The sequence below is a fragment of the Odocoileus virginianus genome, chromosome 9, assembly GCF_023699985.2.
Source record: "Odocoileus virginianus isolate 20LAN1187 ecotype Illinois chromosome 9, Ovbor_1.2, whole genome shotgun sequence".
Taxonomy (NCBI): Eukaryota; Metazoa; Chordata; class Mammalia; order Artiodactyla; family Cervidae; genus Odocoileus; species Odocoileus virginianus.
Window position 1 is genome coordinate 60,026,174 of NC_069682.1, and position 18,582 is coordinate 60,044,755.

Consider the following 18,582-nt stretch of genomic DNA (forward strand, 5'->3'; position numbering starts at 1 on the left):
GCAAGGTGGCTCTCGGTCCGGGGGAGGGCAGGATGACCAGATTTCAGAATGCTGAGAAGGAGTCAAAGACTGTGTTTTCCACCTTGATTTTACAAAAGGTAACAGAGACACCATCCAAGGGGAGAATAAACGAGTCCCTTTTGAGTGATTATGTCAGGTACATTCGATCATTTCGTCTTAACACCAGTCTTGTAGAGAAGGGTCATTGTTTACATTTTACAGATAAGGAAAAGTGTGTGTTGCTCAGTCATGTCCAACTCTTTGCGACCCCATGGACTGTAGCCCGCCAGGCTCCTCCAGGAATTTTCCAGGAAAGAAGACTGCAGTGGGTAGCCATGCCCTTCTCCAGGGGATCTTTCTGACTCAGGGATCGAACTCAGGTCTTCTGCATTGCAGGCAGATTCTTTACCATCTGAGTCATCAGGGGAGCCCACAAATAAGGAAACTGATACTCAATTTGCCCAAAGTCACATAGCTGGCAAGTGATGAACTGGGATTCAACCTCAAAACTTTCCCATGGTAGCGCCCTGTTTATTCAATCCAACAATTCTTCAAGGAAGTTTCTGTAAAGTACATAATGTGGCATTCTGGCCAGAAGGGGTGAGTAATACGGTACAGGGATTTAATACTTTGATGACATAACTGACCTGGGAATAGAAGTTGGAGCTTGATGAATGGACAGGTAACTTGTCAGTTGCCCTGTCATGTCCATTTCCAGATGTTTTGAGCTTTTGGGCTAATCCAAGACCACAGTCAAGTCACAAGTGATTCTCTGTGATTTGTCCACTGTGTGAACAGATAATTAATAGTGTATCATCTCTCTCCACTTCCTCCATTCCAGTCCTCTCCACTCATCACCATACTCCTCCTCCCCAAGTTCCTACCATTTTAAATACTGCTCAGAATGTGCCATGCTCTCCAGCACCTCCAGGTCATTGCACATACTGCATCCTTCAAGACCTAGCTCAGGACTGCCCTGGTGGTCCAGTGGTTAAGAATTCACCTGTCAATGTAGGGGACATAGGTTCAATCCCTGGTCCAGGAAGATTCCACAGGTCTTGGAGTGACTAAGTTCATGTGTCACAACTACTGAAGCCCACGTGCTCTAGAGCCCATGCTCTGCAACGAGAAGCCCTCACACCACAACTGGAGAGTAGCCCTCACTCACTGCAACCAGAGAAAGCCCATGCACAGCAACAAAGTCCCAGCACAGCCAAAAAATAATTAATTTTAAAAAGATTGAGATACCACCACCACCTGGAAGCCTCCCCTGAGTTCCCCTTGCTCCCCATCTCCACCCCTCCATGTGGATAACATGTCCCCTACTTTGTTCTTCCATGGAACTGTCTACATATCTGATTTTTAGTGCTATATTTTCATGATGGGTTTATTTGTTGGTCTGTGAGCTCCTTATTCATCTTTGCATTCCCAGAACCACGCACAGTGCCTACTAGGTAGTCTGTGCCCAATAATGTTCATTGAATGGACACAATGATCAGCTACTGTGTCAGGGGCTCCCTGGGCACCGGATATAGAGAGATGAGTAAAACATGGACCCTTCCCTGGAGGAGTTCAGAGTCTGATGAATACAGTAATGATTGGAGCCCAATATTACAAGAACTATACTGTCTATAACAGGGGATTTAGGGAACACAGAAGAGGAGGAAAGTACCAGGCTAGGGAGGGAGGTAAGTCTTTCAGAGGGAGCAATTTATAGGCTTAACCTTAAAATAATGAAAGATTTTTGCCAAACTAAGAAGTATGCCAGGCATACAAGGGAAAACATACAAAAGCATGACAGAGATTCAGTGTTGGGGGAAGCACAAGAAGTATTGAAAACCTGTGCCAAAATTTAGAATGAAAAACAGGTTGTAGATTTCTAATGAAAGAGTAAGGTTGTCACTCTCTTGGGGATGTTTTAAGACTTTATTATTCTGACTATTTTGTTCTTAATCAGTCAGATGGATTTCATCACAAGGCAGTGAAGATGTGACAGCCTCCTTGGTGAAATAAATAATAACTTATTTATAGTTTCTGGTCTGCCTCCTTCCCAAAATGGTTTGATTTGCCTTGTCATAACAGACACAGCCACAATAAGATGTTCATATAGAAACAAAGAAACAAAATTATGAGGACTTCCCTGGTGGTCCAGTGGCTAAGACTCAGTGCTCCCAATGCAGGGGGGAATGCAGGGGGCCCAGGTTCAATTACTGATGGAAGAATAGATCCCACATGTTGCAACTTAGAGTTCACATGCTGCAACTAAAAAAAAAAAAAAAAAGATTCCATATACCATAATGAAGATGGAAGATCCTGCGTGCTACAACTAAGAACTGGTACAGCCAAATAAATAAATAATATTTTTTAAAAAGAAACAAAACTGTAGATGGGAAGAGCATTAATACAGCTTCCTAAGGTCTTTTTTCTTCATTTGCTCACTTGATGTTCAAGATAATCTTCTGAGGATGGTTGGCAGTTTACATGTGACTTAGAGACCAGCATGTACATGCACACTCTACAGGACGTGCTTGTGGGTTCCATAGATGCATGGATGTTTTCTTCATTCTCCAATTAATGCCACAGACATTTCCTGGTCCTCTGATTTCTAGCTGGTCAATGAAAATACTCATCTTTACTTTTCTGACCTTCAGATTCATTGTCTGAACTTCTTCATCCAAGCTACTTTCAGATTCTCTTGCCCTTTTAAAGTTTATCTCCTTTTTTTTTAATGACTCCATGCATAACACTTAGATAAGCACAGAAAAAAGAAGTATAACAAAGGCTAATCACATTCATTCCTTTTTTATTAAAAAATTTTTTTGACATTATTTCAGACTTTCAAAAAAGTTTTCAAGAGTGGGACAAAGAATTCCTAAACACCTTTCACCCAGATTCCCTATCTCTTAACATTCTACCACATTTTTTTTCTCTCTCTCCTCTCTCTCTTTCTCTAATTTTTTCCCTGAATCTGTTGAAGAAAATGTTGCAGACTTCATGCATTGCATCCTTATGTAAGCTGAAACACTTCCGTGTATATTTCCTAAAAGCAAAGAATTCTCTTACATAGCTATATTATTATTTTTTATGTGTGCATTTCTAGACTTTTTTCTATGTTCATATTTATGTAGTTATATTTAAATTAAATAGTACACTGTTTTATTTTGTTTCTATTTATTAGTAATAGCTTGCTTCTTTGGAGGGATTAGCAATGAAGACTGTATATATCTCATTATCTACAGATAATCTATTATCTACAGATAATTCTACAAAAGGCTCCTACGGCAGACTCTGTCTCTAGATACAGTGGGTGTCTGGGGGGCACAGTGTTTCCTCAAGTCCCTCTGCTTCAGAGAATGGACTGTTCTGGTCCTCTTGCCTGTCTAGGCATACGTCAGTGGAAACTACTGAGTACGTGGTAAAGAGATGGGGTGCTGGAAAGGCTAGGATGCATTTTAATCTTTATTCCATAGCCAACAGAAATTCAACGGAAGCTTGATAGCAGAAGAGTAAGCCAACAAGAGCCGTGTTTTCTGGAGGTTCATTTGACAGCATCTGCAGGAGGGAGTGGAGGAAACAGGAATCAGAACATGTGTCCTTTTAGTCCCTTGGGTAAAACGGTCCCTAGTTTCAAGGGCAAATAAGCCTTCCCCACCTGATGAGTTCTTTTCTTTTTGTGTGTTTTTCAGAACTGGTTAAAATCCTATGGCTATCTGCTGCCCTCTGACTCACGGTCATCTGCGTTGCACTCAGGGAAGGCCTTACAGTCAGCAGTCGCCACGACGCAGCAGTTTTACGGGATCCCTGTCACCGGTGTGTTGGATCAGACAACAATCGAGTAAGATTTGCACAGGACATTGTGCCTTTGAACTTTCCAGAGTTATGTTTGGGTTCACATTTGTCATGGCCTCATCTGTATACCCCGCCCATCCTACCTTCCTATCTTCCAGTCCTGAGTGTCAGCCGGGAGGGAATACTCCAAGGGGCCTTCTCTTACGTGAGCTGGGGATGTGTTCTGCCGTAAACTTGCTGTGTGACCTTGGACAAGACTCTTGACTCTTCTGGGCCCCAGTTTCCTTATCAACACAATAAGGGGTTTGGTTATAGGTGGCCTTAAATCTCTTCTGATTCTAATAAGTTGTGGGTCTGTGAGTCACCCTTCTGGCATCCCTGAGATGTATGCATCTCACTAAATACAGGAAATTCTAGAATAATGATGGCGAGTCTTGTTCCACTTTCCCCATTTATTAAACATTTGCTGAATGTCTGCATGTGCTGGGAAGTGGGCTTGGTCCTTCGATCCCTGCGCTCCAGAGGCTCCCCATTTAGTGAAAAACACCATCAGCTAGCTCTGCTGGTCTAGAACTCAGAAGGAAACACTGAATCTCAGGGAGATACTTAGGAGGTAATGACAAGTAGGCCAAACCACACGGATGGTTTTATACTCAGGGAGAAGATAAAGAGGAGGAAGAGAAGAGTGATGAGGGTGGAACCCCCAGGAGAAGGCGCCACCTGAGAAGTGGAGGAAGCCCGGCAGGGAGGCTATGGCCGTTGTGGGGGGCAGAGGGGATGGTCAGCAGGGTCAGCCTTCCGTGGAGGTCAAACAGGAGGCTGAAAGGTGTCTGCTGAGTTTGGTAACAAAGAGGGCGTTGAAACCTCCATGGAATGATGGCAGCAAAGTCAGATTGCGATAGGGAGAAGGGGAGGCGAGGAGCGGCGATGGCAAACATAGGGGCAACTTTCAAGAAGCTGAGCAGTGGGAGTTTCCTGATGGTCCAGTGGTTAGGACTCCAGGCTTTCACTGCCGTGGCCTGGGTTCAATCCCTGGTCGAGAAACTGAGATCCCATAAGCCTGCCCACCCCCTCAAAAAAAGTGCTGAACAGTGAAAGAAAGGAGGAATAGATGGTGGCTAGAGAGGGATGAATTTTTATTTAAGATGGAGAAGAGTTGAGTTTTTTTGACTCTACAAAATAGCCATGAAAGTTATTAAAGCTATTTAAGAAAAGCCATTACTGACATGTTTACACTGCTGTGTTTAAAATGGATAACTAACGAGGACCTACTATATAGCAGAGGGAAATCTGCTCAGTGTAAATGTGGCAGCCTGGATGGGAGAGGAGTCTGGAGGGGAGAATGGATACGTGTACATGTATGGCTGAGTCCCTTTGCTGTTCACTGAAACTATCACAACATTGCTAATCGGCTGTACCCCAATACAAAATAAAAAGATTTTTTAAAAAAAGACATAAAAAGGAAAAGAAAAGCCATTACTGCCAGGAAGGCACAGCCAAGAGCTTGGAAAGAGTTTCCTGGCGGTGGGTGAGGTGGGGAGGGCGGTGGGGGGGGGGCGGTACCCGAACTCAGGTGGAAGGAGAGAGCAGGGCTTGGGGAGGATGCAGGCAAGTAGGAGGCTGGCTGAGAACAGGAAATCCAGCCAGTGGTGGATCCAGGATCAATCCACCCTTGGGGTGAGTCACTCCTTAAGGTAATCATCTCTCTAGGCCTCAGCTTGCTCAGTTACTGAAGGGGTTGGGGGAGGGAGGGTAGGGGATGGAGGGGAAGTGTTGGATTTTGACTCTCAGATTCTAGATTCCATTATTCTAAGCCTCAAGCTTTCAAATAAAATGTGGTGCGTCTGGGGTTTTATGATCCCATAGTCCCATTCGAACGTTTCCTGTGCCTCAGATCCTCTGATTGTGAGGTTGTGAACCCCTGAGACAATACACCTGACGGCTCCTGGGCTGCTCTGAGTAGTGGACGCCGTGGGCCTGCGGCCTGGGCAGCCCGGCCACCTTTCCAAGCCGAGGTTATTTTGAGGGCTTTGCGCAGGCCTCATGGCAGCGCCTCCTGCGGCTGCGGCGCTGGTGCCTCTGCTGAGGTGCCACCTGGCCCTGGGTTTCACTCTGTTCCAGAAGCCCCAGGCCCGCTGGACCGGGCTCAGGGAGTGGCAGGTGGCTGCAAGAGGAGGAGGCGGAGGGAGCGGGCTGGCATTTCCCACTTGCCGCTCTGCGCCCCCTCTTTGTAGGAAGGAGAGTGGGGTTGGGGGCTGCTGTTCTGGAGGCACGGGGAGGGAGAAGGTGCCCACACTTAATCCCAGACCTGAGTGGGGAGTATGTTTGCAGGGAGAACTTGGAGACCTTCGTTTTGGCTCTAGCTCTGTGACCTCGGGTGTCGGGTGTCGCTGCCTCTCTCTGAGCTGGTCTCCCTGCCCCACCCCGGGGCCCTTCCAGGTCTAGCTCCACCTTGGCTGTAGCAAAGGTGCCTCCTGGGTCTCTTCCCAGGGACTGTCAGTGAAAGGAAGCTAGATCAGCCCCTCAAGGGATTATTTTTGAGTGTCTGCCTTGGGAAATGTCACACCTTATTCACTCCTTCATTCATTCAACAAACACAGCTCCTCTAACCCAACCAAGTGCTAAGCAGAGGGAAAAAGAAAAGAAAAACCCCAACTTTTATTTGTTCAGGTACATTAGTTTATATTTCATTTATTCATTCAACAGAATCCCAGTCCTGCCTCACCCTTTGTTGTATTTTGCAAGTTACTGGTTTTATCTGTGTGTATCTTTTCCCTTGTCTAAAATCGGGGTCAGTCATTTCTGATCACTTCACAGAGTTGCTTTGAGAATCGAATTTGTTTTTTCATTTTATTTTAATATTTATTTATTTGGTTGTGAGGGTCTTTGTTGCAGCGCAAAGGATCTTTAGTTGAGGTATGGGGAGATTCTTAGTTGCAGCATATTGGATCTAGTTCCCTGAGCAGGGAACAAAACCAGGCCACCTGCATTGGGAGCCCAGAGTCTTAGCCACTGGACCACCAGGGAGTCCCTCAAATTAAATTTTTTTAAAAAGAGAATGAACACTGAAAATTATACACATTTATATCAATGCCTGTTACTGTCACTATTTAGTCTTTTATTATTGATTTCTGAGTGTGGACGTTCTAGGTGAGGTAGATACAAAATGAGTGGGACCTGGTTAAGTCCCTCAAGGGGCTTTTAATATTTGGTTAAAATAGTCTCTGTCTCCTTTCCTCTCAATTGCTAAAGGCAACCGCTTTCAACCACTGGAAATGAGGTCAGACTGTTTTCCCCCCGCAGCGATCTCAACCTCTAGTTCAGTGAGCTGGTCAGTAGGGCGGCAAAGGAACATGAGATGCAAGGGTGACCCTTCCAATCAGCCATGATCTTTTAAATCTCCTTCCCCGGGCCCCTAGTTCACATCTCCAAAGAAGTCCCAGGCTCACTGTTCCCTAATGCAACTTTACTGATAACAAACAGTCATCAAGATTTACTTAGCTCCTAGCACAAGGCTAGCTTCTAAGGCCAGGATGATGAATACGACTCATTCCTGTCCTCAGAAAATTTACTATTTATTCAAGGCAATAAACTAATAGATTTCAAATCACAGTACAATGTAGTTAAGTGCTGTGGATAACTACACTCTAAGCCCTATAGTTGTTCAGCCACTTTTTGAACATCTGGAGTAATATAAAATTTACTGTTTTCCAAGCTGTGCCTTTCTGCCATGGGCTAGTTCTCATTCATTCATTTAACCATCACCCTTGACTACCTCCTAAGTCAGGCACTGTGATGACAGTGGGAATACAGGCAAGGTTCCTGCCCTCACGGACCTTAGAATCAGGTAAGAAAGACAAAGGAAAAACAACAAGCTAATATGTCATTTCAGGCAGTGATAAAGGCCATGAAGAAAAATTAAGCAGGATAAACATTTAGAGGTGGGATAGTGGGGGGAAGCTATTATTTAAATAAGGTGGCAGGGAAACCCTCTTGGACGGGGTGACGTTTGAGCAGTGACCTTCATAAAGTAAGGGAACAAACCGTGTGATGAAGAGCATGGCAAGCAGAGGACACAGCAAATGCAAACACCCGGAACTGGAATGACCTTAGGATGTTCAAGGCACAGCGGGGAGGCCACTGGAGCTGGAGCAGAGTGGATGCGAGGAAGGGGATACAGGTGCCTGGTAGAGGGGTGGTCACGGATCATGTGAGGGCCTTGGGCCAAGGCGAGGAGTTTATTTTGATTGTTTTTAAATATGTAATTACTTGACTGTTCTGAGTCTTAGTTGCGGATCTTTAATCTCCATTGTGGCATGCAGGATCTTTACTTGCTACATGTGAACTCTTGTAGTATGTGGGATCTAGTTCCCAGACCAGGGACCAAACCTGGGAGCGTGGAGTCTTAGCCACTGGACCACCTGGGAAGTCCCAAGGTGAGGAATTTGGATTTTATTCCAGGTGATTGGGAGTTTTAAAGCAAAGAGTGACGTGATCTGATTTCACATACAGAGCGTGTCCACAGGCAGTCCCTCCTTGAAGGCTCCACACAAGCTAAGACCAGGGAGAATTGTAATTCTTGCATCGCCAATGAGGAGGCTGAGGCTCACATTGGTTCAGCCACTGGCCTGGACTCATGCGATTAGTGGCAGAGTTGGAACTAGCAAGCCCATGTCTTCTGACTCCGAGTCCATCACGCAGCAGTGCTTCTTCATATTCAGTTGGGAATGAATGAACAGATGACCAATCGATGGTGTTCCTGTTGGGGACCCCATCAGAGCCAGGGGCCCAGAGTTTAGGTTGAATGTGCACGATGCCATCCAGCTTGGGACCAGGGATGCTGCAGTGCCTTCCTAGAGTGTCCAGTGACCACAGTGTCTATGTGGGTGTGTCCTCTCTCTGCCCAGGTGGATGAAGAAACCCCGGTGTGGTGTCCCAGATCACCCGCACTTGAGCCGAAGGCGGAGACACAAGCGCTATGCCCTGACGGGACAGAAATGGAGGCAGAAACACATCACCTACAGGTGCCTCAACGCCCCCTCCTCCTTCCTGGCTTTGGCTCCACCCTCCCTGTCTTTTCCCGGCCTGAGTTTCTGAAGTTCACACTGTAGGTGGGTCTGTGATCAGGGCCTGGCTCTAAGAGCCTGTGACTTTGTCCTTCTTGTAACAGCCAGTGATTGCTGGGTCTCTAACTTCAGGTTTGTTTGGTCCTTTAGGGGCTCATGAATTATGTTCTGTTTAGATTCCTCGCATTTTTAGTTACGGAAAGTGGGGTATGACTTGTCTGATAACTTTCACCTGAGCTAAAGAACCATGGCTGAACTCATCCTCCCTACCACCGCTTGCCAAACCCCACTCCCTCTTATCTGGATCGCTTCCCCACTTAGCCTGATTGATGGACTTCAGCCGAGGTTCCCAGCACAGAGTTCCAGTTGTTTCTTAAGATCTGGGAGCCGCACTGCAACAGTGTTACCCCTTGACCGTCTGGGGAAACCACGGGCAAAGCAGGAACAGGCCCCAATTCAGACCAGTGACCACAGGCAGGGATGCTGGGACCCATCACAGGAGACACAGACATCTGGATTCAGATGGGGTGGGGCCAGGGGCAGGCATAGTACAGGCTCGGCTGGGCCCTGGTTGGCACCTCTCAAGTCTCTGATTCCATCTCAGGTGGATCCCCTAGGTTCAGGAGTAGAATCTAAGACAGAGATCTTCAGAGTTGAGCTAAGCACGCTCCTGGGGCTTCTCTAGTGGCTCAGATAGTAAAGAATCTGCCTGCCCTGCAGGAGACCCAGGTTCGATCCCTGGGTTAGGAGGATCCCCTGGAGAAGGGAATGGCTACCCACTCCAGTATCCTTTCCTGGAGAATTCCATGGACAGAGGAGCCTGGTGGGCTACAGTCCATAGCGTCGCAGAGTCAGACATGACTGAGTGACTAACACTAACTTACTAAGGGCTCTCCTGCTCACAAGCTGTACAGGCCAGAATAGACTCTTCTCAGAAATCTGACAAGAAGGAGGAAACTTAAGAAGAATCTGGGTTAGAAACCTGGATGGACTCTTAGAGTCTCCAGAAGAGGTAGAGTAGATGAAGAGAAAGAACTGGCTCCTAACTGATCTCTGACCTTAACTTCTATCCTGCAGCCTTTCTGGGCTTCGGTTTCCTTATCTGTAGAATGAGTGAATAGTCCTTGCCCCAGGTGTTCATGGGACAGAGCAGCCAGAAGTGGTGATGCTCCATCATGGAGACCCATGCAGTGTGGATACAGTAACCTTACATAGCTGAACCTATAAATGATTCAATCAGATGCTACTCTATACTAGCTTCTAGGTAGACAAATAGTAGTAGTTGGTGCCAAAGACTTAAAAAAATTTTAATTTCAGTATAATTGCTTTACAATGCTGTCTTAGTTTCTGATGTACAACAATGTGAATCAGCTCTATGTATACATATCTGGGCTTACCAGGTGGCTCACTGGGTAAAGAATCACCTGCGATGCAGGAGACATAGACAGAAACGGTTTCAGTCCCCAGGTCAGGAAGATCCCATGGAAGAAGGCATGGCAAGCCACTCCAGTATTCTTGCTTGGAGAATCCCAGGGACAGAGGAGCCTGGCAGGCTACAGACCACTGTGTCACAAAGGGTCGGATACGGCTGAAACAACGGAGCATGCACACACACATATATCCACTCCCTCTTGAGCCTCCCTCATCACACCCCTCTAGGTCAACACAGAGCGCCGAATTGAGCTGCCTCTGCCGTGTAGCGGCTTCCCACCAGCTATGGTACTGTATGTACATTGATGCTATTCCCTCTCCTTCCCCCACCCCCTTTCAAAGAAAGGGATGTTCCACTAAACCCTCTACAGTGTAAGAGTTTTTATAACTTTTATAAACGTACATATTTTATGTATGGAGAGAAAAACTTAAAAATTAGGAAATGCCATGCACCAACTTGATTTTCTTCTACAAATTCAACATAACCTTTTTCAGAGATCAAATACAAAAACACCAAGTAAAAGGCAGGATGAGGACCCAGAGCCTTATCTACCCCGCCTCTTCCTCAATCCCTAGGCTACCTCAGCAGAATTCTAGGCCCACATAGCTTCTCATGTTCCTTTTAGCTCTGCTAGTCTCTAATTCCCTGTCTGTTCCTCCCTGTGGTTTCTCCCCTCTCTCATCAGCATTCACAACTACACCCCAAAGGTGGGTGAGCTAGACACTCGGAAAGCTATTCGCCAGGCTTTCGATGTGTGGCAGAAGGTGACCCCGCTGACCTTTGAAGAGGTGCCATACCACGAGATCAAAAGTGACCGGAAGGAGGCAGACATCATGATCTTCTTTGCCTCTGGTTTCCATGGCGACAGCTCCCCATTTGATGGAGAAGGGGGATTCCTGGCTCATGCCTACTTCCCTGGCCCAGGGATTGGTGGAGACACTCACTTTGACTCAGACGAGCCGTGGACGTTAGGAAATGCCAACCATGATGGTAAGGCCATGAGGGGAAAGGGGATTGCTTGGCTGTCAGGAAATGAAGCCCTAAGGAAGAGCTTGGAGGATCCTATAGTTGAGTTTCCTGGTTTCCAGAGTTTCTTGTCAAACATCTGAGAACCTAAGAGAGTGGGAACTGTGGTCAACACCTGATCCATTGGAGCAGGGAGATGAGTCAGATCACTCGGTTCATGGTCTAATTGAGTGGAGTCGGGAGGAAGTTTAGGCCATGACTAAGAAGACAAAGTAATGGATCAGAGGCTAGAGGAAAAGGTTAAATGGGGATTAAAGCTGAAAGTGGTAGGCTCTGGCCTGACTGATGAAGGCTTCAAAGGCCACGCTGTGGGAAGATATGACTAAGTCACCCTTATGTCGACCTCACAGGTGAAAAACAGGCCCTGTAATTACTCTAGCTTCTTCTGTGTAGGAGTAATAACAAGACTCCTCAGGTTGCAAGAGTTTCTCATCGGTATTTACTTGTAAGTCACTTGCTTAGTAAGTAGGCAAGTGTACATCATTATGCCCATTTTAAAGATGAGTTTGAGGCTCATATGGCATAGCTAGTAGGCAGCATTGCAGGGGCTCAACTAAAGCTTAACCACCTGGCTATGTGACCTGTAGTGAATTGTTCACACTTAGTCTCCTCATTTATCAAATGAGAGGCTGGATTAGGTGACCTCTTCTGACTCTAATAGAACATGACTCATGTATTTGAACATTTAAAAAAGACACTGCCAAGGAGACTTCCCTGGCAGTCCAGTGGTTAACAAGGGGCACAGGTTCGATCCCTGGTCGGGGATCTAGGATCCCACATGCCATATGGCATGGCCAATTAAATAAATAAATAAAAATTTTTAAATGTAAATAATAAAAATATAAAAAAGACACAGTCTCTGCCCTCTGGAAGTCCAGAGTCGAGTGGGGAAGACAGATGTGTACAGAAGTCACCCTGTCGTAAGGCGGACTATACTGAAGGATGTAGCAGAAATACCAAGAAAATCAGTAGGAATCTAGAGCTAAGAGGGACAGAGGATTCGATTTGATCCTATTTTAGATTATAATAGGTTAGAATCAGGATGTTAATATTCTAAGGTCTATATCAAGTATTTTCCACACACTATATAATATGTATATGTTATTATTATCCCCATTTTACAGATAGGTAAACTGAGGTGTAGAGAAACAGTAAGTAACCTACTAAGGTCCCTACTAAGGGCCCACAGTTGGTGAATGGGGAAATAAGGCTTCAAACCAGGTATGTCGACTCCAGAGCACATACTCTTAGCCACCATGCTGTTTCTGTGGCTCTCCCACTGTAGGGCACACCAGAATCACCTAGAAACTTTTTTTATGAATTCCGATTCCAGGCTGCAGGCCCCTGACCTCTTGCTATTCTGATTCTCTGGTTCTGGGGTCAGGAATTTGCACATGAGAATTTGCACCTGGTCTCATAAATTCCCCAAGGGCTTCTGAGGTAGGCCATCAAGAAACACCATCTTAATCTGCAGTTTCCCTAACTTGCCTGATCATAAGAATCGACCGGGGTTCTTATTATAAATGTGGATTCCCAGGCCCTTTCCCTGGAGATTCCGATTCTTAAATTTGGGAATCCTTAGTGATTTCTTTGTCCTTGGCGATGCTTCAGGCTGAGAGCAGCCTTTAAAACACCCATTTCCTCAGAGGCTGTGTCTGCTGCAGACCACCTCCTTGAAAGCTTTTCATATCATTGCATAGGTCAGGGACCAGGACTCTTGGCCTGCCTGAGGGTGATCCAGGGGATGGCCTGGCCAACGCTATGAAGCGGCTCATTCCTCCCTGTTCCCTCCCTCTTGTTTGGTCCTCTTCCCTTCCAGCTCCACTTCCTCTGCCCAGGCATTCCTTCCCATGTGTCCTCAATGTGTTTCCCGGCTTTCTAAACACCTATTCTTTATCTCGTTCTTATTCTTGGATCAGTGTCAACCAGTTAGCGGTCTGTGCTCACTGATAAAATGTGAAGAGAGGAGAACTAACATTTTTGAGCCCCTGTTATGTGCCAGGCACTGCTAGCTGATAACAGTCAGAGCCCTGAGAGAGATAAATGAATGATTAAAGACACTCTTCCTCTGCCCTGCCCTTCCCAGCTCTGTGTTTACACTTCTACAATGCTCCTTGCTGGTGGAGACCTTGGGCCAGTCCCCAAATCCAGAGAACTTCTGGGGGTGCGTGTGGGGAGGAGTGGATGGGCCCCATCCTGACACCCTCTCATCGGTCCCACCCCATCGTGATCAACGATCAACAATTCGGATAGAAATTCCAAGACAGCTCCTGTCTTCTTTGGATGGGAGTCAGGACTTTGGTCTGGAAAACCAGGCATGAATTAGCCAGAGGCAGTTCATAACCCGGGTAATAGACTGCTAGAAACCAGAATACAGCCATTGCTTAAGGACAGCCTTTGGAAGGAGATGAAAGGAAGCAAGATTGATTGAGCACCTGTGTATTATCTCCTTTAACTTCTGCATAAACTCAGTGAGGGCACCGAGTGCAGCTTCCTGGGAATTTTTGTTTGGTGGCTTTCTTCTCTATTCTGAATTTCCATTAGGAAAAATTTCAAGCTCACAAAGAAGGAAGAATGATAATATGAGACCCCAGGCACCCATCAGGCTAATCCAGCAATTATCAACATTACATCAGTACTGATTCATCTACCTTCCCCCTACCTTGATTTTTTTTAATATATATTTTAAAGAAAATTTTAAATACAATGTCATCTTATCTGTAAATACACTAGTACTGGGCTGGCCAAAAATTTCATTCGGGCTTTTCTGTAAGATGTTATGGAAAAACCCATTTGAACTTTTTAGTCAACCCAATAGATACCTCTAAGAGACTTTTTTTCCTTCTTGCTAAAAGACATTTCTTTCTACAGTAGGTCCTTGTTGATTACCTGTTTTAAATACACCATGTACATGTCAATCCCAAACTTCCAGTCTATCCCTCCCTCCCACCCTACCCCGCTGGCAACCATAAGTTCATTCTCTAAGTTCTAAAAGTTAAAAAAAAAAAAAAAGAAGTGAAAGTACTAATCACTCCATCATGTCCAACTCTGTGACACCATGGACTGTAGCCCACCAGGCTCCTCCATCCATGGGATTTCCCAGGCAAGAATACTGGAGTGGGTTGCCGTTCCCTTCTTCAGGGGGTCTTCCTGACCCAGGGATAGAACCTGGGTCTCCTGCATTGCAGGTGGATTCTTTACCATCTGAGCCACCAGGGGACCCCCTGAGTTCTAACAGATTATTTTTAACACGACCACAAAATTATGATCAAACCCAACAACATTAATAATAATTTCTTAAAATCCAAATACCCAAAAATAAAATTAAAAAAAATCCAATACCCAATCTGTTCATTTTCCCAAATCACCTAAAAATGGCTTTTACAGTTGTTTACTTGCATCAGGATCCAAACAGCATCCACACATCATTCATGGTTGACACATCTCTTAAGGCACTTTCCATTTACAAGTCACCTCACTTTTCTCGTCCCTGTATTTGTTGAAGAAACTGGGTCATTTGTCCTGAATATAGGCGTTAGACTCAACTAGATTCGGGTTCACTTTTTTTTTCCATTTATTTTTATTAGTTGGAGGCTAATTACTTTACAATATTGTAGTGGTTTTTGCCATACATTGACATGAATCAGCCATAGATTTACATGTGTTCCCCATCCTGATCCCCCCTCCCGCCTCCCTCCCCATCCCACCCCTCTGGGTCTTCCCAGTGCACCAGCCCTGAGCACTTGTCTCATGCACCCAACCTGGGCTGGTGATCTGTTTCACCATAGAAAATATACATGTCTTGATGCTGTTCTCTCAAAACATCCCACCCTCGCCTTCTCCCACAGAGTCCCAAAGTCTGTTCTGTACATCTGTGTCTCTTTTTCTGTTTTACATATAGGGTTATTGTTACCATCTTTTAAAATTCCATATATATGCATTAGTATACTGTATTGGTCTTTATCTTTCTGGCTTACTTCACTCTGTATAATGGGCTCCAGTTTCATCCATCTCATTAGAACTGATTCAAATGAATTCTTTTTAATGGCTGAGTAATATTCCATTGTGTATATATACCATAGCTTCCTTATCCATTTGTCTGCTGATGGGCATCTAGGTTGCTTCCATGTCCTGGCAATTATAAACAGTGCTGCGATGAACATTGGGGTGCACGTGTCTCTTTCAGATCTAGTTTCCTCGGTGTGTATGCCCAGAAGTGGGAGGGTTCACTTTTTTTAATATATAATTATTTCTTTTTTATTGGAATATAGTTGATTTACACTGTTGTGTTAGTTTCAAGTTTCTAGCAATGTGAACTAGTTATACATATATTCACTCTTTTTTAGATTCTTTTCCCATATAGGCCATTACAGAGAATTGAGTAGAGTTCCCTGTGCTATATGGTCCTTATTAGTTATCTATTTTATATATAGTAGTGTGTACATGTCTCTCCCAATCTTCCACTCTTACCCCTTGGTACCTGTAAGTTTATTTTCTGCATCTGTAACTCTATTTCTGTTTTGCAGATAAATTCATTTGTACCTATTTTTTAAGATTCTACATATAAGCAATATCTGATTTAGGTACACTCTTACCATATCTCTTCCCTGTCTATCCTGAATATCAATAATTAGATGTAGGCTTCCCAGGTGGCACTAGTGGTTTTTAATTAAAAAAAAAACCCCTGCCTGCCAACGCAACAGATGTGGTTTCGATTCCTGGGTTGAGAAGATCCCCTGAAGGAGGGCAGGGCAACCCACTCCAGTATTCTTGCCTAGAGAATCCCATGGACAGAGGAGCCTGGTGGGCTACAGTCCATGGGGTCACACAGATTCGGACACGATGGAAGCGACTTAGCAGGTACACACAATAATTAGATCAACAGGCCTGGCTGGATAGACTCTACTGGAGAGAATGCTCCCCAGGTGGCACTGGTCCCCACTGCTGCATCAGATTTGGGAAGCACTTGTGATGCAGGCTGTCCCACTCCTAGTGACATGAAGGTTGAATGGTTGGTACAGGTGTGTCAGCCTGACCCAACCACTATAAAATCCACCCAGGGGACTTTATTTTAAAAAGATTGCCTAAGCCCTAACCGCTCAGTCGTGTCTGACTCTTTGCCACCCCATGGAACTCTCCAGGCCAGAATACTGGAGTGGGTAGCCTTTCCCTTCTCCAGGGGATCTTCCCAACCCAGAGATTGAAGCAGGGTCTCCCGCATTGCAGGCAGATTCTTTACCAGCTGAGCTTGCTCCTTGGAAGAAAAGTTATGACCAACCTAGACAGCATATTTAAAAGCAGAGACATTACTTTGCCAACAAAGGTCCATCTAGTCAAAGCTATTGTTTTTCCAGTAGTCATGGATGGATGTGAGAGTTGGACTCAAAAGAAAGCTGAGCATTGAAGAACTGATGTTTTTGAACTGTGGTGTTGGAAAAGATTCTTGAGAGTCGATTGGACAGGAAGGAGATCCAACCAGTCCATCCTAAAGGAAATCAGTCCTGAATATTCATTGGAAGGACTGATGCTGAAGCTGAAACTCCAATACTTTGACCACCTGATGCGAAGAACTGACTCACTAGAAAAGACCCTGATGCTGGGAAGGATTGAAGGCAGGAGGAGAAGGGGACAACAGGGGATGAGATGGTTGGATGGCATCACCAACTCGATGGACATGAGTTTGAGTAAGCTCCGGGAGTTGGTGATGGACACAGAAGCTTGGCGTGCTGCAGTCCATGGGGTCGCAAAGAGTCAGACACGACTGAGTGACTGAACTGAACTGAACTGAAGCCCTAACCACAAACTTCTTAATCAGAGTCTCCTCCACCTGTGCATTTAGAAGGTGCTCCTGGAGAACCACTCCTGGAATGTGTAGATGATTCTTTTCCCCACCTCTTCGGAGCCCGTGTGAAGGGCAATCTGGCCAACCACACCTTTAGGCTAAGTTCGGGGAGTCTCCCAGGCACCCCATGTCTTCATCTCTTTCCAGTGGATCAAGCAGTGAAGTCAGCAGAGAAGAGACTGGGAGGGAGCCCAGCCCTGGGGAAGGTGACAAGACCAGAAAAGTCATAGAGCCAGCCCTTCGCAGTTACTGTAGAGACCGCTCCTCACCCCGGGAACTAGACTGGCAGGGCAGTAGGGAAAGGATCGTTCTGAGTGGTTAAGTTCACACAGGCAGTGGCAGAAGAATAGAGCAGAGAGCCAACAAACAAAAAATGCCCAGGAGGGGAACTTCCCTGGTGGTCCAGTGGCTAAGATTCCACGCTCCCAATGCAGGTTCGGTCCCTGGTTGGGAAACTAGATCCCACGTGCCACAACTAAGCAACTAAGATCTGGCATAGCCAAACAAAATAAGCGTTTTTTGTTGTGTTTTTTTTTTTTTTTAATTCCCAGGAGGCTGCACTCATGCCCTCATGGAGTTTCTGTGGAAATTAAACGAGATAACAACACAGGTGCTCAATCAATCTTGGTCCCTTTGGTCTCATTCCAAAGGTTGTCCTCGGGCAATGGCTGCATTCCGGTTTCTAGCAGTCTATTGCTGGGGTTATGAGCTGCATCCGGAAAGTTTACGCTTGGTTTTCCAGAACAAAGTTCTGACTCTTGTCCAAAGAAAACACAAGCTGTCTCACAACCAGGACTCTGAATTTTTAACAATCACCCCAGTTGGTTCTGCTGCAGGTGATCCAAAGACCACACCTGGAAAAATACTGACCATTCAGCATGGTTCTGTCCTGGCTGCTGTCACCTTACCTTGTCAAGCACAGAGCTTCCCCTCGAGGAGCTCACAGTCCTGGAGCAGATGATTTGATGGCTGTGATGGAGGGTGGAAAGAGGTCAGGGCCATCAAGATGGTACAGGTAAACTGCTGGGAGAGTGTAGAGAAGGAAGCACTTGCTGCCAGTTGGGGAAATCAAGGAAGGTTTCCTGGAGGATATGGCTGAACGCTGAAGGAGGATGGTTGTTCCAGGTGGAGGGGACAGCACTGGTCAAAGAATAGAGGCAAAATGAAATGCTGTCCTATTTTGGAGTTCTTCCCATGTGGCAATAGTGGTAAAGAAACCATTTGCCAATACAAGAGGCATCAGAGATGCGGGTTCGATCCTTGGGTCGGGAAGATCTCCTGGAGGAAGGCACGGCAGGCAACCCACTCCAGTATTCTTGCCTGGAAATCTCACGGACAGAGAAGCCTGGCAGACTATTGTCCATAGGGTCCCAAAGAGCAGGACACGACTGAAGTGACTTAGCACATACCATTTTGGGGGGTGCAGG

At 45.7% G+C, this 18,582-nt stretch overlaps 1 protein-coding gene across 1 annotated transcript in view; it reads left to right on the plus strand.

The window, feature by feature from the left end:
* The window catches only part of MMP24 (matrix metallopeptidase 24), a 52,951-nt gene that overhangs the window by 19,568 nt on the left and 14,801 nt on the right, over positions 1 to 18,582 (plus strand). The window contains exons 2-4 of the mRNA XM_070472570.1: positions 3,687 to 3,835; positions 8,697 to 8,813; positions 10,973 to 11,277. Coding sequence (XP_070328671.1) covers positions 3,687 to 3,835; positions 8,697 to 8,813; positions 10,973 to 11,277 — 571 coding nt within the window. The remainder of the gene's footprint in view (positions 1 to 3,686; positions 3,836 to 8,696; positions 8,814 to 10,972; positions 11,278 to 18,582) is intronic.